Source organism: Mauremys reevesii, linkage group 8 (assembly GCF_016161935.1).
Source record: "Mauremys reevesii isolate NIE-2019 linkage group 8, ASM1616193v1, whole genome shotgun sequence".
NCBI classification, from domain to species: Eukaryota; Metazoa; Chordata; order Testudines; family Geoemydidae; genus Mauremys; species Mauremys reevesii.
In genome coordinates, this window is record NC_052630.1 from 95,461,420 (window position 1) to 95,486,536 (window position 25,117).

The 25,117-nt window shown below is 42.0% G+C and overlaps 1 protein-coding gene across 3 annotated transcripts in view; it reads right to left on the minus strand.

The window, feature by feature from the left end:
• PRKAA2 (protein kinase AMP-activated catalytic subunit alpha 2) overlaps positions 1-25,117 on the minus strand; it is a 92,525-nt gene that overhangs the window by 26,539 nt on the left and 40,869 nt on the right. The window contains exons 2-9 of one of the 3 annotated variants that reach the window (XM_039486416.1): positions 22,676-22,817; positions 20,099-20,192; positions 18,302-18,446; positions 17,230-17,317; positions 14,394-14,618; positions 10,701-11,205; positions 7,964-8,090; positions 5,396-7,359 (exon numbers count right to left, since the gene is read on the minus strand). In XM_039486416.1, the coding sequence (XP_039342350.1) occupies positions 7,124-7,359; positions 7,964-8,090; positions 10,701-11,205; positions 14,394-14,618; positions 17,230-17,317; positions 18,302-18,446; positions 20,099-20,192; positions 22,676-22,817 (1,562 nt within the window). In that variant the 3' untranslated portion in view covers positions 5,396-7,123. Of the gene's footprint in view, positions 1-5,395; positions 7,360-7,963; positions 8,091-10,700; positions 11,206-14,393; positions 14,619-17,229; positions 17,318-18,301; positions 18,447-20,098; positions 20,193-22,675; positions 22,818-25,117 lie in introns of those variants that run through there. The other 2 variants (XM_039486413.1, XM_039486414.1) reach the window with 2 other exon arrangements.

A 25,117-nucleotide genomic window follows, 5' to 3' on the forward strand; every position in this document is an offset into this window, starting at 1 on the left:
AGATCACGAGCTTTCCAAACCAGCTTTTATACAATTCCCCTGCAATCAAGGGAGGTGCCATTGCAAGATCTTCTCTCTCCACCCCCCATGGCCCCTTGCTCCTCCCCAGTTTTTTGCACAGGGAGCTAAGGTTTGATTCTGTGTGTCTGTATTAGTAACTGCTAGATCACACTGATTTCATCCATCCCGTTAAGGTGTTTGGCTATTAATATTATGGACTCCAATGTAATTTTGAGGTCCAAAATATCCAAACATGAGGTAATTCAAGAATACTGGGACAGAAAGTGAGATCCTGGCCCCTTGAAGTCAATGGCAAAACCATCATGAAATACTGATCCTTAAGGGGAAGTTCATTTTCTTTTATGTGGAGTGCGAGTCACCTTAATTTTTCTCAGTTGTCTCTTGATATTGGCAACTAGGGGGAAAGGGACTACTCAGAAGTCCAACAGTACCAAGGTGGTCTATATTATGTTTAAAAGATTTGTTGCCATCATTTTCTTTTTCATGAGTTTATTAAAGTGCAAATGTCAACCATGGAGACAGCATCACATGCAGTGCAGTACACAAAGAGAGAGTTTCCACACCCTCAATGGAAGGTAAAAGGCTTTTTTTTTTGTGATTATCAGAGACGTAACTATGTGCACAAAGAACAAAACTGAAACTAGGCTCGGTGCCCTTCCACAATTAACTATTATCCAAAACATATTTTAATCATAAGAGTTTAAAAAAAAAACCCAAAACAAAACCCAAATCCTTTTCCTTTACGGTTCTTCTGTTAGTGAAATATGAAAAGCCAAGAAAAACTAAATTCTTTAGAGAATGTGTCTTCTGAACCCCATATTTGATATTCCTTTTTCTAAATCTTTATACTCGGAGCGCCTAATATTAGCAGCTAAAATATTTTAATGAGAAAATCATAAATATCCATTTTCTTTAAAATAAAATATTAACAGGAAAATGCAAGGTACTGGTCTGAGATTACTTAGAATTTAGGGTATCTGTCTTAATATAATGGGTCAGGGACACTACTGCTGTCATGTAATTTTCAGCTGTAAGATACAATTATAACATGATATGAAACACACAAACAGGCTTCCAGCAACAAGAATAAATATTACCATTTTTGCAGTATCTACTTCACAGCTTTGTTAAATAACCCCCCGCCCCACATTTTAAAAGATCAGAAAAACACACAGATGAGCATGAACAATCTTATAAATAAGTTGCAAAGATAAATTAAGGCAGATTCAGAAGGAGCATCAAGACTTTTCTTGAGAATAGAGTACTTCTTGGGTTTATAGGAAAAAATAATTCAAGCTTACCACTTGAATCTTTGATACGCTGACCAGTTCTCCTGATTATTAACAATGGCAAAGATGTGGATAGACTAACAGATGTTTTGATGTTGAATGCAGCACCACTGCTAGCGGATGCAAGGACTGGACTCCCACTGCGATCCGAAAAGAAGGGTATTTACCCACGAAAGCTCATGCTGCAAAACATCTGTTAGTCTATAAGGTGCCACAGGATTCTTTGCTGCTTCTACAGAACCAGACTAACACGGCTACCCCTCTGATAAATGGCAAAGATGTGTGCTTAGACCATTGCATCTAAAATATCAATATCATAGTTTGTACCGAGTCAGTGTTCAGTCACAAAAACACATACACAATGTGGGATTTTTTTTTTTAAGAGTGTCAGTTACCAATATCCATGAAGACTTGAAGCATGATTGTGTGTGTGTGGTAGTGGGTACATTTTACTCACCAATACATTTATAGTCCATGTTAAATCTGAGTAATTTTATCTTCCAGTGTGTCTTACAAAAAGAAGCTATAAAAATAATGTATTCAAATTATGTGATGGGGAAGAACCAAAAGCATTAAATAAGCAGCAGGAAATATTGAAAATAAGACTTTGGGCAAAACATAAGGGTGAATGCAGTAGCTTGATGGTACATTTTTAAGTTGCACTTCACTGCATCCTAGTACATTACAAGTCAAATATTAAAGAAATTAGAGCAAGTGTCTTTTATCAATAGGGTGTGGATCTGAGTGACATTTCTTTCTAGAACTAAACCAGTTAAAGACTAAGCCAAACTGAGAACACAACAAATGCACTTCAAGTATTGATAAAGGTTCTATGCATTTCTTGTCAGCACGATGCTGAATCAAACGTTATTTGCAGACCAAGTGAAATGAAATTATGACTTTCTGCAATTAACACATGTAGAAGGCACAAATTCATTTTGTATGTATAGTGTATGGATTTTTCTTCTAAATCTGATGTATAAAACACCCCACTGATGCTTGAGTTTCCTGTAAGTTGGGCAGGAATTCATAGAATAAGGTCTAAACTAGATAAGCTCTTCTGTTTTGATGTAAATGAACTGGTATTACCAAAATAAGAATACAGCAGTGACTGACAAAAAGCTGTTTCATTTCTTCCTGCAATGTTAGTATGTCTGTTCTAAAGTACACCTTTGGAAGGACTACATTTAAATATGTTGAGTGTAAGGTAAAAATGATCCTGCCTTCAATCTTTAAAAGTTCAATTTCGAGTCTAGAAAATGTCAGTGTTCTGACATCTTGGTAAACCTGTGATTTGCAAAATGTAAGTATCCACTGCTTGAAAATTGCACTTTGAGTAGTTCAAGTCTGTATAATTAAAATATATCTACCCTGCTTGCCCAAATGATCATAAATGAATAAGTATAACCAAAAAGTTGGCTAAAGATGTGGATAATGACAATCTGAAACTATATCTCAGTGCAGCAGCTTCTGTATCATTAGACACCAGAAGCATGGTCCTATATGAGTAGCATTAACTAATACAGTTCCTCAAAAGATTCCAAAATATACAGCCGAGCTGGGTTAGTCTGTTGAATGGATAATTTAATGTTCTATGTTAATAGAGGTGTTACTCTATAAAGCCTTCTGCAGGGGCAGTGCTGCCTAGAAAATTGACTATAGGTGCTGACAGTTAGGAACACCCGAGTACTAATCTGGTTGCTACTAATGTGTTCTGTTGACTTACAGTAGAAAAGTTGCTTAGCCTCTTTTGGGAAGTGTTTCTTCATCTGTGAAACTGAGATACTCTATTACTACCTACTCAACAAGGCATGGTTGTGTGGTTTCATTCATAAGTTAATGTTTACACAGCATCTTAAAGATGTAAAGTGCTGTGTAAGTGGTAATTCTTACCTTACTGCCTAGTAATTCCACCTGTCCTGACCCTGTAGGAAGGGAGTGTGTCATCTTAAAGGAACTCTGTTTAAAGGAATTAGTCCTGCTGCATAGGAAATCCCAAAGACAAGCAATTTTAAGGCAATGGGACTTTACACTTAAACAGATGTGATTTACAAGATTACATCTTAATCTTAAACCCTTTGATCCTTCATAGCTAATTGCTTTTGCTCACCTCCTGGGCACAGGGTAGGTGACTTGATGGGATGCCACTCTGTTTTCAGCATGGGTTATGGCTAAGTGACTGTCCATTTCAAACATACTGAAAAAATAGGGACATGGGACTCATACAGTGAAAAGTACATTTTACATAGTTATCTCCCCTAGAAAATCAAACAGGCTCTAGTCCAGAGGAAATGCATGGGTGTTGAGTAAGATTTATAACCCTGCTATGCTGCTGATAGAAGATACACCTTTTTGGTCTGTTCTTTTCTCCAGGAGGAAATTCAGGCTTGCCTCATCACCCTGTCTAATGCTCTTTTTCTGTCTGAGGTACAATCTTTAGCTGTTTGTTCTGTTCTCCTGCCCTCTTTCCTCTCGCTCTCTCTTACTGACACTGTCATTGTGCTACACCACTGGCCTGGGATGAGCGGAAGTATCCTCTCGTGGTGCTAAAGTAGGGTGTGGGAAAGCAGAGTTCAGTTCCCTGCTCTCCCACAGACTCTGTGTGTGACCTTAGGGTCAGTGGACACTTCCCTACCTGACCATAAAGGACAAATAGATTGAAGACTGTGGTGCCCAATGCTGTGGTAACGGAGGCCATGTTGTCATGACTTAGATACTAATAAGTAATAGGTCATGCTCACCTCCATATACAATGTCCAAACTACTGCCAGCCTCCAATAGTCCACCACTGTACTATTCTAGCCCTTCTTGCCTTAAAACTGAAAACCTGCTCTGGTCAAGGCCTGTTAGGCATATCCTATGTATCAGAAAGGTCCATTTTCCCAATGCCCAGGATTTTTCCCCAAAGATGTTGTTGTAAAAAATTTGGAGCAGAAAATAAGCATGTGCATCACTTTTTCTACTTTCTCCAGGCATGGGCCTGGGTCTGCAGGATCCTGAGGTACATTATCAGCACTGCATTTTTTTCAACAGAAGAACAAAGTTCTGTTACTTTTTGTATTTAAAATGCTAGATAGGTGATGTGCGGACAAAACTGGAATCCTATTACTAAAGTGACATGAACTTACAGGGGCCAGAAGGAAATCAAATTTGGCCCTACATGTTTAGAGGTGTGGGGGCTGGATTCTCCACTGACTTGCATAATCACTTATACACAAGTAAAAGGCTTGTAAAATTGTATATATACCAGGCACAGGTTCAAAGCCATGGAGATTCATCCACCCTACAGTATTTTATTTATTTTTTTCAAAAATTGCTTGTTACGTAACCTAAGAACACGACACACATTCCTTGTTTCTTTGAAAAGCACAGTCATTCTGCTGTAGGGCTTGTAATTCAGATAATGCAGCACTGGGCTAGTACTGTATACAGGAATCTGACAGTGAAATTGATTTTGAAACTGACTACGCTGCTCTCCTTGCCTAACCTGAAAGACAGGCAGAGGGTAAATAATGGGCACAGATAGTGGAAAAGCCGGAGTTGTAAAGTTACATTTGTATATGTCTAAGGTGTGATCTGCAACAAAAGTAAGGCAATTTGTTTTTAAAAATTAGCCTTTTTTAATTTTATTTTTATTAAGCTGAAAGTGTCCCACTAACTGCCAGTAGGTAACAAAATATCCCATGTTTGTCTACATTATCTAAAATGATTAAGACAAAAGGCCCAACGAATGATGCTTTTCCTTGCTTCTTATAGAAACTTTCAGGATGTATAGTGGAGCTTGATGATAAAATAAATAATTCCTAGCCAAAGAACCTTATAGATTGTTTTGTTTGTTTGTTTAATAGCTTTACAAGTAGAATGATGATCATTTTCACTAATGTGGAAGCAGCCACCCTGCCAAAATTCTCCTTTTACTTTTTTAAATAAACAGTCAAGACTTTTGGCAATGTTTTCATGCAGTGTCTGTTTCTTGACTTGATTAGTTTGACCCTAGTCTCTGATAGTCAGGTGATGGGAATTAAATACCATAGCAAAATTAGGCAAATGCCAATAGTACCCATTAAACCTAAATAATTTTTAAAAAAAAGTCCGTACGTGAGGAGTTTACCCTTGTGTAACAAATCTTTTAACCTTACACTTCCCTCTCTTTATTTTAACAAAAGCTTATCCTTCAGTTAGCCAATAATAAAAGCCTAAGACATCCCCCGCCTTATTGGTATAGCAGCGAAGGTCACAGTCTATGGAGCGTTAGAAGTACATGAAAGCCCTAAGGCCTGGAACGCCACTTTGAAACTTAACTGCTGACTATCAGGAACCAGTACAGGAGGGAGCCCCTCTACGCTGTAAGACCGATAAGGTACATTTGGCAGCTGACTTGGGGAAGGGATCAAGAATAAAAAAGGGACCTGCTATGAGAGAGATCAGTTGAAATGTAAACTCTGTTGAACCTCACAGGTGCCTGTGTATGTCACAAAGGAAAAGTGCCACCCCCACTTAAGCAAGCCAGCTATTTGTCACTTATGGGCTGAAAGAGGATTGGGATGGGCCTGGACAGCTAATGGGGTGAGGAGCAGACTGGAGCGGTTCTGTTCCCACTGTCCTTGATAATACCACCCAGACAGTGTCAACGCCCCAACAGTCCCTCTTCTAGATTCTTTCTTTCTCTGCTCCCACGAAGTATCTTCAGAACCCTGTTCTCAAATGGCTCCCTCCACCCAATCCCTCGGCCTCTCCCCCACTTGCTTCTGCTCAGGAGGGAATGATACCCTGAAGGAGAGAGCGGTGACTACTACTCAGAAGTGTTAAACGGGGCATTGCACAAAACTTGGCATGGGCTTCAGCTACTGAGGAGTTAAGAATTTTCCTCCAGGTCAAAAATCTGTGCTGCTTATGAGGCAGCTATTTGAAATATTTTGTAGGAGGTGAGGTTTATAGTAATGTGATCAAAAGCAGGTTGAGTGTACACTGTGCAATGCAACTGGTGGCCAGAGCTGGGGAAAGCCACATAGCCTTGAACATTAAAAAGAGGCCGCCAGGCCAGGACTGTTCCACAGACCCAAAGCAGGTGCAATGGAGGAGGGAGGGGGAAATCTTCTGGGGAAACAACTCTCTCTAATTCAAAGCCTTTAATGTGTGAAGGTCTCGAAGAGGTGTGAGCTGTGGCTCGTGTGTGACCCTACACTTCTGCCACCTCATATATAAAATGGGGTTGCATGTTCCAAGATCACAGAAACCTCAATGCAGCTGCTGGTTTTTATGTCAGAGCTGTTAACAGAGGCCGGCTGGCATCAGTTTGTAAACTGCAGTAGTTTTATTACAGCTGGATTTTGTTTAATATAGTTACTTGTCTACACCTTTCATCGGGTTCACCCGAGTGAGCCCCCTTGAATAGCACAGGGGATACACTATATATGTCACTAGAGAATATCCATATTGTAGATATTGAGGCTAGCCAAGTTTCCACAAGTAGAGACAGGTAGCACTTAGGGAAGGGCTGTTTACTGATGCAGTTACTGTTTTAAAGGCATGCCCAGTTTTTCCCCATTCATCTTCACTAGTAAAAGCAGTTTGGTTTATACTGTGGTGAAACTAGGGTCATAAATGAGACAAGCCTGTTTCTAGTTCCCTCAGTGCTTTGTAATGGGAACTGGATCCACTGAAGGGAGTATTTGGGTCTTGGGGGGGTGTTTTTGCACTACGGTGTACACTATGCCCAGGATACGACAAAACCAACCGAAAAAGAAATAACCTAGGACCAGATTCTCAGTGCAATCACGCGTGACGAGGGACAGAAGCCTCAGCACTGAGCATCAGCGAGCTAATGCCATGATCAGACTGGCACACATTTCAAAAAAATCCATGGTGTGGCTACCCAGGCGTGGAGTAACGGAGGCCACACTCCCAATCAAGGAGCCAGTCAGGGATCCAGTAAGCGACTGGAATTCAGCAGTGGTAGAATCAATACTCAGTCTTGGTCTGTGCAAGCCAGCCGCAGAGCATGAGCGCTGTGGTGTGGAGGAGCCTGACCTCTGCTCCATGACATCATCTTAAATGCACAAACAAACAGCGTTATTTAAAATCTACTCAGCTGCTACCCCGGGGTGAGGCCTGGCCAAGAAAGGAACCCTTACATCAACGGTACACACATGCTAGGAATGACATCCTAGCTCCGCTGAAGTCAGTGACAAAACTCCCGTTAACTTCAGTGGGGCCAGGATTTCACTCTAGAAGTGTACCAATTACAGTAGTAGGGGGGAAAGGTAGTCTTAGATTAAAGCTCGTTGCGTGTACCTGCTTGGGAGATTCTATAAAGTAAAAATACAAATGTGCTCTGGAATCTAGCTACTTCTACACACTTCGCTGTGTGAGATCACTTAAGATCAAAAGGAGTTTGCAGTAGATGAGGAAAAAGTATATTGTGCAGTGACAAATGGGTAGGCTCGTTGGAATTGATTTTCCCCTTTCTCAAGTATAAAGAACTATTAAATTGTCACAGTAGCGCTAGTGGAGATGAATGGAGCAGAGTTACTCAAGTGGACTAGAAACACTAGCAGATACCAGAGGAGAGTCTGAAAATATAAAGTGACACAACCCTTAAAATTCCCCATTCTATGCGATTCAATTGTCATGCCACAACTCTTCCTGCTTACCATCAATGCTTTTAAAGTCCAAAAGATAGCTGCGATTGTCAACCTGGTAAAGCTGTAAACTCATTTTCACATAATTCCCGGTCACCGGGTTCTTTCGACGCACTCTAAGATGATAGGCGTTCACCACCTAAAACAGGTAACTTTATTTCAGGAATAAAATTCAAGATGGTAGAACATTTCCCCTCTTTCCCCCCCCCCCCCAGGGTGAAACATTTCAAGAAAAGAACATTGTCTGGAACGAAGGATTGCTTTAAATAAATAAATATCCTAGTTTCTTCTAAAATTGTGTTTGTGTGGTGTTTTTTTTTTTTTTTTTAATGTTAAGTGCTTTTCAGTTAGGGTTGTGCGCACCTCTCTTGCCACCCTGTTAGCCCACATGTGTAACTCTCAATACAATCTCTTCCTTTTGTACGCAGTTTATAAAGGATTTGCATGGATGGCAGGTCTGTTGGGAGGTGAATCGTGTCTGTGGAGTTAAGTCTTAGGGTGCGGACGACTATTGCTCAAGCTGAATACTAGAAAAAACTTCATCGCCTACAGAACTATTTAGCTAACTTCATTCTGGGTATAATTCCACTTCCATTTGTAGAGCTGCACCAGGGATAAATTTGGCTCATTAGCTCTCTGTCTTGCTGTGCATCTAACCAAGCTATTAGCTGTTGCAGACCCCAGTATCTTTATTTAGACTGTAAGCTCTTTGGGGCAGGGATTCTGTTGTATGTTTGGACACTGCCTTGGGCCTCTAGGTGCTACTGCCATACAAATAAATAATACCGAAAAAAGAGAAAGGGAGCAGGCTTCCAGAAATGACAGCAAATCAATTCACTGAACAGAGACAGCATTTTCTTGGGGGAGAAGAGTGACACATTCAGATTTACTTCAGAAAGCAAATATTAGTTGAATGAAATGGTAATAATATATTTCTGCTCCATTGTAACTAAACACCCTTACTCTGCCCTCTGCCTGCCAAACCAGGGAGTGGGGTAAAACTGGAATACAGTCACCTGTGTTGGAAAACAGTCCAAGGTCTAGAAGATATGCTTTAGTCAAATACAAGTAATTGGGATCGATACAGGGGTGACTGGGGAAAGTTCTACTGTCTGACTTATGCAGGAGAGCAGACTAGACAAGTGGTTCTCAGTCAGGGGTATGTGTACCCTGGGGGGGCATGCAGAAGTCTTCTACATCAACTCAGCTAGAGATTTACCTAGTTTTATAACAGGGGACATAAAAAGCACTAGTGAAGTCAGTACAAACTAAAATGTCATACAATGACTTGTAGATAGAGCAATATAAACTATACACTGAAATGTAAGTAAAATATTTATATTCTAATTGATGTATTTTATAGTTTTATGGTTTAAAATGAGAGAGTCAGGAATTTTCAGTACTGGTGTGCAGTGACACTTTTTTGTGTTTTTATGTCTGATTTTGTAAAAAAGTCACTTTTAAGTGAGGTGAAAGTTGGGGTATGCAAGACATATCAGAAAGGGGTACAGTAGTTGAGAGCCCCTGGACTAGATGATCTAATGGTTTGTTCTGGCATTATAATCTATGGTTAACTCCTTTGGGGAACCACTAAAACTTGTAATTGCCACAGTCTGTAAAGCAGCTTTCAAACCTGTCCTGAGCTGCCTCTAATGATGGGACTCACTTAGTGCACGTAGGGGCCTGAGCTGAGCCATTTTCCCACCCGTTTCACATAGCTACCCACACATGAATTAAATGCTGGAAACTTTAACACATTATTATGGGTGATGTTTTAAATGCCGGCATTTCAAAAGTAGCATATGCAGCAAAGGTAACGTTCACATGCTCTATCCCATTAAGTAAACCATTCTAGAATGAACTACTGGGGATAAACGTAGCCGTGTCATGCCGGCGCGTCGATGGTGATGGGCCTGATTCTGCACTGCCTTTCATCTTGTGTTGCTATTTACCCTGGTGTAAAGTGGGTGTAAAAGGCTAATGAGTCAGCTGGTCACAGGTAAGTGACTACACAAGGCTGTGGAGAATTAGGCACAGGAGTTCTTAATGCGGGCTCAATCAATGGCAAGAATTTATCTGAGCACAGGAAAAACCGAATTGCCAGCAGCTGCAAAAATACCTGTCCCGTCCCATGCACCAATAGCTCAGAAAACCCCGTGAAAAGAGAATATTCCCAAAGCAAAAAAAGAAAAATCAAGCATGAGAAAGTTCAGCCCCAACAGGTGCATTGTTTGGGAAGCGTTAAGTGACTGTAAGCATGAGCTAGACATGGATGTACCTTCACCAATCATAAGTACGGTTTCACTAGTAAAAGAACTTTTGTCCACAGAGTAACACAGCCTATATAGCCCTTAAGAAAAGCACAAAGGGAACAGATTGTGTAGTTTCAGGACATGTGATTGTTATGACCCATGCAAGAGCTTTCAAGGTATTTGGTCACTAAAATTAGAAATATGACCAGCTCCTGCTTTCCCTACAGCTAAATGAGGAAGAATTATTCTTCCAACCTAGGCTGAGAGAGTTAAAATAAGGAAGTGCATATTTTATGTCCGTAATACATGTGGAACTTATTTCATGTTGAGTGTTTGTAATAGTAAAAATAATAAACTAGAGATGATAATACAGTGGTATTAGTTCAAAACAGACAACCCTATAACAATACCTACTAACTGCACTGATCAATTCAGATCAGGAGAACTTATAAGAAAATGATCCTTGAAACTGGCCACAAAGCACTGATATTTCCTACCTTCCATTCAAAATCCAGCTGTTTCATAGCTCGGTACACTTCAGCCATGATGTCATGTGGTTTGCTTTGACTGCGGATTCCTAGATGCCACTTGGCTTTTTTCACAGTCAGCGGTTTTGGCTTGGTAGTATTCAGTGCATCCAAGGGACACCGTGCTTTGGGACTGTCTGCTATTAAAGGAGGCATCCGCTCTGGGTGCGGTTTTACCCCCGGAGGTATGTGCATAGTGCTGTCATCCATAAATGAGCCAGTGGGAGGACTAGAGGCGAGGTAGAACTCACTGGCTTGGTTCATGATTCTCCGATTGTCAATAATAAGGTGGTAAGCTACTGCAAGCTGGTCTTGGGGGTCACCGCTATACACGCTGTTCATCACCTCCGACTCCGTGCATTCAAACTTCTCACAAACTTCCCGCACTGCGTCGTCATCAATGACATTGGCATCGTAAGAAGGATCCTCTGGAAACAAGTAAGTGGGCAAGTCTTGTTTAAACCACTCGTGTTCTCTAGGGGAAAAAGTAATGAAACTGTGACTACAGAGAGAGAGAGAGAGAGCATAGCCATGAGTCTGTATTTACAGTTGGGCAACCTAGCGGTGATTCATTCTATGAGCTATGGCCTGGGGAGGTGGGGAGAGTCAAGGGGGTCGAACCAATCAGACAGACCCTCAGCTGGTGTAAACTGGCAAAGCTTTGTTGTTTCAATGGAGCTACAATGATTTACACCGGTTGACAATCAAGCCCATTATTTTTAGTGATGTCTGAGTCTTCAGTTAGGCAGTGGAACTCATTGCCACAAGACATCAGCGTGGCCCAGAGTTTGGCAGAACCTGAAACAGGCATGGCCACTACTATAATATTCTAGCAAACAAAGTGCTTGTGGAAGGCCTTGATTTGACAGCCCTGCAAACTATTAATTATTTATCAACACACAGGTAGCACCACAGCATGCTTCTCTCAGACTAAGATACTGCAACAATACTGACTAGAGGGGCGAGGGACATAGCAATTGCCATGCTGATTCCGTTTTTGGTCTTTCTCTTGTAACTCCCAACAAGACTGTGAGTTGTGTGAAATAGTCACACCAAACAAAGCCAGGAGCGTGTGTGCAGGGTCTCCTGCATGTGATGGGGTGTCGACCCCACACAAGGCTTGCAAGGGTGAAGGTGGCCAGGTAGGCCAATTACCTCCCGAGCCGCAACTGGAGACGGAGCCAGCGATTTAAGTAGAACAGGCTCAGCTGGACAGGACTGAGTAAGGCCTATGTAAGCTAAGAAGCTGGCAACAGGGGGGCGCTGCAGATATTCCCTGGGAGAAGGGAAGGTGTATTCAAGACTATGGAGGGTAGTCCGTGGGTACTCCCTGGGAGGAGGCTGGTGGGAGGCTGGCAGAGGGGGTGGGGGAAAGCAAAGACAGTGGGAGATGGTGAGAGATGGTTCAGGAGAATAGTTGCAAGGAATAGGAATGCAGGCCTTGGCTGCTGACTAGAAGGCCCCTGATTAGAGGATGGGCCTGGGTCCCGCTACCAGCTGCTGACCAGTGAGCAGGAACACTGCCTGAGCCCACCTGTCAAGAGGGACTTGGCTACCCCTGGATAGGGGAACATGTGGTGACCCGGCTGGAGGGGAGGCTGCGGTTCCTGGAGCAAGAGGGGCCCGCAGGATGGGAGAGAGAACGCTGGAGGAGGGTGCAATGCCTGGTCAGATCTAATCCCCAGAGCGCCCAGGAGGAGGCACCACCAGTGGTGAGTGGACCCCATGACACCACATCAATGAACATCAGCCTTGGTTCACAAATCCAGGCTGATGTTCAGTTTACAGACAGGCCACCCTCCAAAAGGCACCCCCGCCCTTGCTCCCTCCCCATTTTGCCTGTGCCATCTGCAGACAGGCCCTCTACAGGCCTCCCTTGGGATTTCAGTTTTTCTTGAGGCATGAATTGTGGCCACTGCCTTTTCCAATGCTTTCAAAGTCTTTGAGGGGGAGGGGAGGTGTTCAGCATGCATCCATCTTCCATCTCCATAGGGCAGTGAGACTGGGGAAACACTGGTGGCAATCACTGGTTATCGCACTAGGCACCATGGGGCAACTCCACCTTAGAGATAGTTGGCAAGCGAGTGTTTCTCTGCCCCTGCATGGGAGTAGAGTGGTGACTAAAATCTGCCTCTCGTGCATGGACTGTGGTAGGCATTGGTCACACCCTGGAGAGCATAATTTGGGTCTGGAAAAGGTGCTGCCACAAAATTGCCTCTCTAAACCTCTGGGAGCAACTAGATGGTTGTACGCAGCCCGAAGGCAGCAAACACAATGTGTAGGATGGCGTCCCAGAGCAGGAGCCCTTGGGGGGGTGGGGTTCCTCATGCAAACCCACACCTACAGGATTACGTGTGCTGCCAACCCCTAATAATAGTACCTGCAAGTGAACTAAACCCTATATCATTCATCCGGCACTGCAACTGTGATTATATGTGTATGTTAGGAGCTGGCCTGAGACCCAAACACGCATCACATGGTAATGACTCTTGGTCACTGCTGTGCTGATGTAGCTACAAAGTGGTCACCCATCCTCCACATCCCATTACCAGCTGTCCTCCCCTCATAGGCACTCCTCCCCTAAGACGCAAATAGATCCACTAAACTAAGAGACTTGAAAATAAAGGCACCACTTTCACTTTAGGACGGCGGTGGCACTATAAAACCATCCTTTCCAAATGAATTAAATACCCAAGGACTTTTGGATGGTTGTGACATTTAAATGCCTATTTTAAGACGTCGCTTAGATTTAATTATGTATTTCACAAAAGATAGAGAATGCTCCTAGTTTACAACACTGTACTAAAATTCTTCAGTTTCTAGGAATCTTTAAGTCCTGCTGTCAGACATGCATTTTTAATTATATTTAAAGGCCCAAACATCTAGTAAAGAATCTCAGTGCTCACATTAACCTGAATTTATATGGTAATATGAGCAGATAGAGGTACAGCAGCATCTTATTAATTTGCTAGATGAGAAAATTATACTACATTTAAAGGTGAGCCATTTGCCCTCATTAAGGAATATTTTTCATGTGTTTAATTTTGAGAGTTAGGGCTGTGGATCCTGCATTCTTGGTCTATGCATCTTTTCATGTTTGCTGTGACTCTGCATATTAAATACACGGTATGCTGAAACTGCATTCAGAAGGAAGAAGTTGTTAAATTAAGCAACAAAACATGGCCGATGAATGCTAATTTCTTAGCATTACTGCATCATATGGCTACTTTTGCCAAGCACCGTTAAGGATACTTCAGACCATTTTATAATGCAATATAAAAGGTCCTGGTTACTTGCTGAAATACCCATAGTTTCTGAAGGTTAGTAGGTGCATGTTGACACTTAAAAAGCTGCTGCTGCTGCGCGACTGTATCACTTCAGTGTAGACACTCACTACAGCGATGGGAGGGGTTCTCCTGAGATGTAGTAGGTAGCTCAACAGAAGAATTCTTCCATCAACTTAGCACTGTCTACACCAGGGTTTAGGTCGGCATAGCTACATTTCTTAGGGTATGAATTTTTCATGCCATGAGACATGTAGCTTTGCCATTGTACATTTTCAGTATCAGCTAGCCCTGAGTTCCACAACACAGCTTGCCCACCACACACAAGGTCTATTTGAGGAGAGAGGCTTCTGCTGTGACTTCTGACATGTGACATTACCTTATGTCCTTGATGGTTGCTCGCTTGAGTGGGTCAACCTGCAGCATGTGCATGAGGAGAGTGGCAACTGAACGGTTGAGGTATTCGGGGATATAGAAAACACCTCCACGGATCTTCTTAAAGAGCGTGGGAACGTGTTCATCGTCGAATGGCAGCGTCCCGCAGAGAAGAGCATAGAGAATAACACCACAACTCCAGATATCCACCTCAGGGCCAGCATACAACCTAAACAAAGTCAGGACAACAGAGAAGATTTCCTTTCCATGTTTTATCTATTTGCCAATCGGCATTATATGCTTTGTAGTAGAGGTTACAATATAGCAGAGGAACTTTAAAAGTAGACCCTGCAGGTTAAATGCTTCAGTTTGTACTCTTACCCCAGTGCCCTAAAACTCAGCCTCACTGTAGCTTCTCTGGTTCTCTCAGACTGAGACATGGAGGTGCAACCCACAGAGACTAATTAATCTAAGAGGCTAGGAACCAAGTTTGCTCTTCCTCTCCAACAGCTCTGGGAAAAGCTTGTTTTCTTGTTCCAATGGCTGATGGACTCAGCCAACTATTTCTATACATCCACCAAGGCAGATATAAGTACAAGCAAATATTACACCTGTGTACATTTATATTTTTTTATGTAAGAAATCTGTATCCAAGTCCGATCCACTACTTAGGCTTCTAGGAAACTGCTAATGTGGGCTCAGTTATCCCAAAGCTTGGGTGCCCTTGATACACTCCTTTGATTACTGAGGGTTGGATTTTTTTCAGTAATATTGTGAGCATGCTCCTCCTTGGCCAAAATTTCAAAAATTGGATGCCTAACGTTGGGCTCCTACAACCATACTCCGGCACCTAAATAGCTCGCTCTATTTTCAAAAGTGCTTGTCACCCAGCAGCTCCTACTAAGGCCAATCAAAGCAGCTGAGTACTCAGCATTTTTGGAAAAAAATGGCCAACTATTTAGATGCATAAGTATACCTCTCATTAGGGTCTTGTTTTTGACAATTCTGGGGGCCCAGTGTTTCTGCTAGTTCCCAGATTGATAGGATGAAAACTGATTTGTTTTTTAGGCCCAAGCAAGATATATCTGCTCTGTCTTACAGCCTGTCCTTTCATGCTGTGTTAGCCATCAGGCCATGGCAGAAGGTGAATTTTGACTCTGCTCACATTCTCTGGTCTCCTAAACAAGTCCATGTGCAATATCATGCAACAGAACTAACAGACTGACCAATCTCCACGCTATGTGAAAAACATTGTAGTGATAATTCTGACAGGTGCTGTCCCTTTAAGAGCAGGGCAGAGTGGGAAACCCTTCCAGGATATAAATTGAGAAGCTGAGCAGCAGTGAGGGAGTCTGAGGGGAGGCCTGATAAACGAAAGGCAATATAGTCAGGAGATTAGTAGATGAACCTGGTTTCGACGTATACGGTGGTTTTGTTTCTTTTATTCATTCTAATAAACTGAACCGGTGGAGTCCTTGCAATCCTTTGGGATCTAGAGGGCAGTAACTTGTACCTTTTCTCTTGCTGTCCTCTGATACAGCACTATCTTCTATACTGCCTGAATGAAAGCATGGTTAGAGCTCTACTAAAGGAAGTTGGGACAACCTTGATTTGCAGCTTCTTTCTGGAGCTGCAGCAGCTGTGGACTTTCTGGCTTTGCCCACTGTCTGGCCAGCATGACTCACGGATCCCTGTAAGTGCAGTTGTTGCCTCAACTGAGTCCTCTGGTGGTCTAATTCAGAAGGAACTCTGCCATCACTTCCACTGGCATAAGTGACAGGAAACTTAATCAGAAATAATCCACATTCATCAAAATGCTGTGTTTATTTGGCCTGTTAGATGAGATACAGCAGTAAAAATGATATGGGGAAAGTGTACTGGGATTTTGCCACCTGTTTTCTGTTCAAATGAATGCAAACCAGACATGGTATAAAAAAATAACTGGTGGGTGACTGGAAAACAGGTGGCTATGAAGAATATGTACAGGAGTCTAAATTAGGAAATCCTTCATTCTAATCCTGATTCTGTCACTGGCCTGCTGTATGGACTTGGGCAAATCAGTTTGTCTCCGAGACTCCATTTTCACAACTGTGAAATGGGAAAGGAAAGGTACTACTTCCATCTGGGTGTGATGAAGATCAGTTCAGGATTGGGCCGTGCTTTCAATAGGCAAGGTGCTGTATAAATGCCAAATACCAGCAGTACTGTAGTGCATGACTGCTTCACAGTTTTGTTTATCATTAATTTAACAGGAAGTCATGAACATTCTGTCCCATGACAGCAGCAACCATTTTTTTGAAAAAAGAAATTGATTAAATGAAGCTAGAAGATAAGACTTTTCAGATGGAACCACTGTTAAGGTATGGAAAAGGGGTAGAGACCATTGTTAAGGTTTGGGAAGTGGGTGGGTAAAATTGGTTGGTCTATCACTGACTAGTTCTCTGTACAGACATAACAAAATTACAGATAGACAGATACAAAATTTGGCATATTGGGTGAATAAAAATTTTGGGGAGGGAAACTCATTGCATATGAAAAGGATTCAGATCAAAAATATATTTACCTAATTCTTTATTTAGGTATATAAACAAAAAATGTCTTTTAATAACTTTTTAATTTTTTTAGAAAGATCATTTTCTATTTTTAATCAGAGAAAACTAAACAAAGTTTTGTCACTAGATTCACTCCCACTTTTAAAAATGGAGGAGTGGGGGGTGGGGGAGAGCTCCAGCTATCTTTAACAGTAGTACAGAATAGGTTTCAAATATAAGAACAAATGCAAGAATCACACCTGAACATGCACTTGCATTAAAGTGGGTTTTCTCAATGCTAAGTTATACCTTCCGGAGATGACTTCAGGTGCTGCATAGTTTGGGGAGCCACAGCTGGTTCGCAGAAATTCACCATCTGACATCATGTTCGACAACCCTAAAAGCAAGATTCTTGCATATTGACACATGCTTTAAATGTTTGGTTAGCGAGAATTCTATGCTTCTAAAAGGATGACAGGAGGAGTAGCAAGGGAAGGAGTGGGGGAAATTATGAAATAATAAAATTAAACAATTGGGGGTTTCTGGAATGGTGGGGCATCATGCATTACAAATGGGCAGGGATGGTGTCCCTAGCCTCTGTTTGCCAGATGCTGGGAATGAGCAACAGGGATTGATCACTTGATGATTACATATTCTGTTCATTTCCTCTGAACAGGGGCGGCTCTAGACATTTCGCCGCCCCAAGCACGGCGGCATGCTGCGGGGGGCGCTCTGCCGGTCGCCGCTCCCGCGGCTCCGGTGGACCTGCCACAGGCACGTCTGCGGGAGGTCCACTGGCGCCGCGGGACCAGCGGACCCTCCGCAGGCATTCCGCCGAAGGCTGGCTGCCTGCCGCCCTCCCGGCGACCGGCAGAGCGCCCCCCGCGGCATGCCGCCTCTAGCACACGCTTGGCATGCTGGGGCCTGGAGCCGCCCCGCCTCTGAAACACCTGGCATTGGTCTCTGTCAGAAGGCAGGATACTGGACTAGATGGAACTTTGGTCTGACCCAGTATGGCCATTCTTATGGTCATACGGGGACAAATTCTGTACCGATGTTACTGCATTGGAGTCTACCATGAATGTTAGCTCTTTTTTTTTTAATTATTACGCTGAATACAATGATGAATTTGCAAATTACCTTGTTTCTCCACTGTTCTAAAACCCATGTATGTTTATACTACAAACACAAGAGATCTCACTAGCCATGCCCATCTTCACTGAAGGGTGAGTGTTTACAATTATGAACTCTTCAATTAAAATGATGGAATTGTTAATGGCCATGCAAACTGACTCAGTTCTGTAAGGCACGTTATGTTGACACACTCCAGCAAGTGGCTTGTAGCTGGCTACATTTCTGGAATGCTGTTGGGGTCACATACCAAAATCAGCTATCTTGGCATTCATGTGTGCATCCAGCAGCACATTCTCTGGTTTCAGGTCTCTGTGGACAACCATATGCCTGTGACAGTAATCCACTGCAGAGAGGATCTGCTGGAAAAGGCGTCTAGCCTCTGCATCTTCCACCTACAAAACACCGGGAAACGGTTAAAGCTTTCTCTGAAACGACACTTGGCAAAACAGCTGTGGCTCCGTTAGGAGCTGAAAAGCTCTATGATGCACAGATGAAATTCCAGTAAACAGATTGTAAACAGAGACAAATGTATAAAGCAGATTCTCCCCCTTGCATTTTATATTGCGTTACTGTTTTGAAATAAAGCTAATAACTAGGAGTCATGTGACGAAATTAGGAAAAGCTCAATTTAGACTGGCTGTCACAAAGACCTGTGCTGAATTTGTGTCAGGGCTGAGCTCCGGCACACCTTGGCCGTTTATAGCCCCTGCACCTCTGGGCTTGCTGTGTCAGTTATGAATGTAAAAAAAAACTGCTCTGAACCTCAGCACCTCTTTCATTACAAATTAAGCACTGACAAAGACCTTCCTAATAGTGAAATCTATTAGACGGTGGCCTAGTCTCTCAAGGGAACCGATAGCAGTCCCATCACAGGAGATTTTAATCTAGACTTGAGAAAGCATTGCACAATGTCCTACAGGGAACAATTCAGTCATGAGGAATGAAGTAGGTGGCTTTGTAGAGGTTAAAATGGAGCCGCTCTATGATTCTATAATTGGGAAGAATGCAATGGGGAATTAGATCTAATAAAGTGTGTTTCTGGTCATTTATACTGACAATTTTGTAATATTCTTTCATGAAAAATGTAGTTTCTAAATGTCAAAGTTCAGAAAGGGCCTAACTTTAATACTTAGAAAGATCAAGTATTTTCTAAAAACTGGAAAAAAAAATCATCCTGTAAATCAGAATTGTATTCATAGATTTAAAGGACCAATGAAAATGACTCCTTCCACCAGCACACTTATACAAAAGAGTTTAGTATAAAATGCATTTATTTTGTGACACTACGGGGAGAGAAGAACATTGGCATTGTAGCCTGAGCTTTTCCGGTATCCTAACTGAGATCCTTATTAGTCCATCTTATATGTTCTTATGTTCCTGGCTGGTAGCTGTATGAAATCTACCAAGGCAGTTACTAGTGATTCTCCTTGTATTTAGCAGCAGGTTTATTATTTGATTGGCTTATTTCTCTGGCTTGTTTTTGTGTTTTGCTTTTTTGTTTATATGCTGTAACACAACATGGAGTAGTTGCAAAGTGATATATACAACTGTCTTCTAGGCCAAATGCAAGATATTCGGGATAGGACTATTTTTGTTCCATTTAGCTAGAACAGGGATCGGCAACCTTTGGCACGCGGCCTGCCAGGGTAAGCACCCTGGTGGGCCGGGCCAGTTTGTTTGCCTGCCGCGTCCGCAGGTTCGGCCGATCGGGGCTCCCACTGGCTGTGGTTCGGCGCTCTAGGCCAATGGGGGCTGCAGGAAGCGGTGGCCAGCACATCCCTCGGCCCGCACTGCTGCCTGCAGCTCCCATTGGCCTGGAGTGCCGAACTGCGGCCAGTGGGAGCTGCGATTGGCCGAACCTGAGGATGCAGCAGTAGGTAAACAAACCAGCCCGGCCCGCCAGTTGTGCTTATCCTGGCGGGCCGCATGCCAAAGGTTGCCGATCCCTGCACTAGAAAGTATCCCATTTTGCAAAACCATTTTATTCCTCAGCACCATCCTTTTCCCACACGAATCTTTATCTTGACAAGATACTGTCACTTACACGTCCATGCTTACAGATGTAATCAAACAATTCGCCACCAGATACATATTCCATTACCATGAAAAAATCAGTTGGAGTGCTGATGACCTGATATCTTCAAAAACAAGAGAGAGAATTTAGAAAGACTTGATTAGTAACAACAGGGCAAGATTTTTAAACAGTTTACCATTATAACTTCTTCTGTAAAATAAACATTTGTTTTGATCTTGTGTATAAAATTGCTTTCCATATATGAAAAGCAATCATATTTCAAGATGCAAACAAACATAAACGCTTTCAGTGGTCTGTTGAAAGCATCTGTTTCACAAATTCATTTCTTTATTTCTTAAGCTTTTACATAATCCTCTGAAATGTTTGCTACAGTAGTTTACCACACTTAGGACTAACCTGATTTTCAAATTTCCATTTTGGCTAAGATTTACAGCAATGTCTTAAGAGATGCAGGCTGCCTTCAAAAGCAACACAGGAATATTAACTCCTTTCCCCCTCCCCCTTTGTACTGAGGATGCAGGAGAAAAGAACTCCAGGTACTATAGACAGGTAAAGTTTGAATCTTTCCTATTACACTTCAGTTTCTCAGCTAGTGTAAATTGGCATAACTTTATTGACCTCAATGAAGCTACATAAATTTATAGCAACACCAGCTGAGGTTCACATCCATTTTCTTGTACTCAAGATTTTGTGTTTGCACTACTTATAGTTGAATTTGTGTTCTGTATCATTACATCAGAAGTGAACAAACAGCTTCCTGTCTTCTTAAAACTGCATGTAAATACATCGTGTTCAGTAAAACCCTCAAAAGATCAATAAGAGTTAATACACTTTAGTGTGGTTTGAGATCCAGTAAACCAAAGTCTCTGCTAATTCGTTAATGTATACAAGAAAAAAGATCAAGTAAAATGGAATATACATGTAATGCATTCTCACTTGCTAATTTTCTTTAACATACCACTGTATGATTCAATTATTTAGCCCAGACCCTACTGATGTTCTTAACTTAAATTTAATTTTTAGGCCAGGGGTAGGCAACCTATGGCACGGGTGCCGAAGGCGGCACGCCAGCTGATTTTCAGTGGCACTTACACTGCCCGGGTCCTGGCCACTAACAGTGTAGTTATATATTATAGACTTACAGAAAGAGACCTTCTAAAAACGTTAAAATGTATTACTGGCACACGAAACTTTACATTAGAGTGAATAAATTAAGACTTCTGAAAGGTTGCCGACCCCTGTTTTAGGCCATAATTTGTTCTCTTTGACATATATGAGAACTGGCTGAGACTCAGGGTGCCAGATGCCTCTTTGAGAAGCACTTTTTGCTACCTGGTTTATGAAATGGTACCAATCTGTTCTCAAATATGCTAGTGATACTGTGGAGTAACTCCATTAAAGTCAATAGTTCCTTCAGAATTACGGTGGATTAACTGGAAGCAGAATTTGACCCCTTCCCTTCACTAGATGACATGCCAGTGCTCTAAATATCAGATTATCCTTCTAATGGCCATTCAACCACTTTATTTTATAGAAATGCTAAATGTATTTAATGGTTGGCTACTATAATAACTTGATCGGTGCAGTTAAGATTTAAGGTTTCTGGATTTTTAAGCTGAGAATACTAAACTACTGCAGTGCAGTTACCTATTTGCAACTTAAATTCGGATACCTCGGAGTGTCAGTTTTGAAAATTCTTGCCTGAATTTTATCATCAGAAACAGAAAATGGTAACTTTAGTCTTCTGATATCCAGACCATTCATGGAGGACTCCTATTGGTTTGGGGCTAGGATTTCACCTGAAGAGCCTTATCACATAGTCCTTACTCCGACAAAAGTCTCATTGCCTTCAAAGACTGCCAGATCAGGCCAAAAGAGAAGAGAGAACAATAACTCCCATTGACATCTATGGTAGTTACTTGTAGCCCTCAGTTCTCCGTCACCATTGCCTTTCAATTGAAAACAACAGGGCTTATACAGGTGTAAGTTTGCAGAACTTGATTCAGTAAAGTTTACTATGCATGGGATTGCCAAGATAATACCCCAAACTTCCAGTGAGACTGGTCTGTATAGTTTTCTAAGGCCCTGATTCTGCTCTCATTGACTTCAATGCAGCAAGACTGGGCCCTAACCCAGCAAAAACCTGTACACCTGTTTAGCTTTGTATATTACTGGGAGTCATTTCACTGAAGTCAAGTAAAGTGAAGCACATGTGTAAGACTTGTAGGATTAAAGCCTTAATTTATAACTTGGTAGGTTCATGACTAGAACTGCACGAAGGCAGCCTGATTCAAAGCCCTTTGAAATCACTGATTTCAATGGGCCTGGGACAAGCCCATAATGAATAGATGTCTCAACTTATTTGCAAAAAATTACAAAATGTCTTGAATGAATTATTTAGAGAATATTAATTAGCTGGCTCCGCTCACTGCTTCTCAAAATGGAAACTTACTATTTCACTCTTTTCCATCTTCGGCAAGTGTAATTTGCTAGTAAAACAGAAATGCATTCAAAATAATTTCCTATGGCGCACCATAGAGTTGAAATGGAATCTGAACAAAGAGAAGCAGCAGTAATAGTACTTACAGTTTGATAATATGAGGGTGCCGAAAAAGTTTTAGGTTTTGAATTTCTCTCTTGATTTTCCCAACCACATCCAAACTCCGAATTTTCTGTCTATTTAAAATTTTTACGGCTACTTTATGTCCTGTCAGCTGGTGTTCTCCAACTAATGGAAAGAGAACATTAGAATGTCACTGAAGAGAATGCAATGACCTGTAGGAGTAATTTAGCTTACTGATATAGGTGGGTTCTGAGGGACCAATGGGAGGAGGGTCATAATGGGTAAATTGTCTGAAAGTTGGAAACCAGAGGCCTGCACAGGGGACTGGTGTTTGGATTCCATGACTCAGATGACTAATAAAGGGATATCATCTCTAGGTTGGTGATTCAAGTCCAAGCCACGTTGTTGTCACCATCTGCAGATGACTCAGTGGCCCTGTGTGAAATGAGTCTGGTGATCTCAGTCCAGGCCCCAAGCCTGGATTTATGATGTAGACACAACTGACCACACGGAAACTATGCGGTCAGAGAACTTGTTTCTGAGGCACTTTTTCCATGCACTCCTATGAAAGGGATGAGCTTATGCAGCATTCAAAGTCCTCCCATCCTCACCCAGGATGGAGAGAGTGGAACTGAGCATTATCTATGAAGTTCTATACAGAGTGCTCAAAATCCTGCAAGCTGTACTGAAGGATAACAAGTCTATACACGTTTTACCCAGAGATCCACAAGCAAGTAGTTTCTGACTAGTTATGTATTTTAAAGTGCAGCTTTGTTGTCACTGAACGTCAAGCCATTAGGGAGGTGAAAGGATGAAGTTAACCCTGTCTCTCCCCTCATGTTGCAATCCTTCCCCTAACTACAGATATTTCTAATCCCTCCTATGCTGCCTTCTGTTTCTAACCACATTAAACTAAAGCTACTTTCTCTCACCCACAAAGCCCTGCAGGTATCATATACTGGGATTTTCCAAGCATGCCTTATTGAGCGCTTCAGTAGAGCAAGCCAAACTCTGCTCTGAGTTGTACTGGCCCAAATCACTTACATGGGTGGCAGTGGTGTAACACGAAGGAGAATGTGGCTCAGAGTTTTTAACTTAATGTGAAATTTCCCAGCTTTTGTCAGCTTAAGCCAGCCTCCTTCTGTCACCACTTAATGTATTACTTCTTGTGAGAACTAGAAAATACTTCTTAGCTGCTAAAATGCATTTAGACTGAATGACAGATTATGGTCACATTCCATACTCCGGACTTGATGAATACTTCAACCACCCTCTCCCAAACTGTTTTCACCATAACCAAGGGGTCCAGGCCTGAAGGCCTTACACAGACATCTATCTTTGCAAAAGCTTAATAAACACGTAGTGGAAATCTCAGGATTTACCCCTGATAAAATAAGCAGAGACACATTTTCATGCGGCCTCTAGGGGAGGGCTGTCTGGAAAAGAATTCCATTTAGCAATTTTTTTTAAATGTAAACATCTTTTTTCATTCTGCATTAGAACAAAAAGTAGACCTTTAAAAACTGCCGTGAGTGTGAGATATTATGACTCTCACCCTTCCCCTAAGAACAGACAATAACCCAGTGGTTAGGGCCCTCACATGGGAGACTGACACTCTGCTTTGCTGAAAATTTCCCAACCAGCTCTAGTTATAGTGTCCTCTAGGGAGTAGGATGCCAGGAAGGGACTTGCCTTTACATAGGGCTTCCAGTTCTTCAAGGGAGAAATTGATTAATACAAGGTTTATGTCCCACTTAAGCATTAGGCCTTGTCTACACTACAGGGGAAATTCAATCTACGCTACGCAATTTGAATTATGTAAGAAGCGTAACTCAAATCGACATAGCTTAGACCTACTTACCGCAGGGGCCACATTATGCAATGTTGACAGGAGATGCTCTCCTGTCGAATTCCCCTTCTCTTCTCAATCTGGTGGAGTACAGGAGTTGACAGGAGAGCGATCTGCAGTCGATTTAGTGGTTCTTCACGAGACCTGCTAAATTAACCGTTGATGCATCGATCGCCGCTCATCAATCCCCCCCCTGCTAAGTGTAGACAAGCCCTCAGTGAACTTACAGGGCTTAAGTGGGATTTACGTGATGCATAGGTCTTAAACTAGCCCTCTGTACAGGGGTTATGTTCAGCAGAAAGATATAATCTAGAATAATGACAAGTTCTAGACTGTTATGTAGTCTGGCGTAGATTACTTTCTCTATAGAGTCTTAGCACACAAGTGCTAAAAACAAACAAAAAATACTGAAAAAAATATGTCCCTGAAGGGGCAATCTGTCTCTGTGGAGCTCATATCCAAGGCTAAATTGCAAGGATTTACAGCATGTAAAGATTAGGTTAATCAGAAATAGATATTCATAAATCACAGGGGAGAATATTCATTGTGTCACAGGGGTAGAGTAAATCTCAAATAACCTAGTCTTAAAAATAGAACTTTACACACTTCAATAATT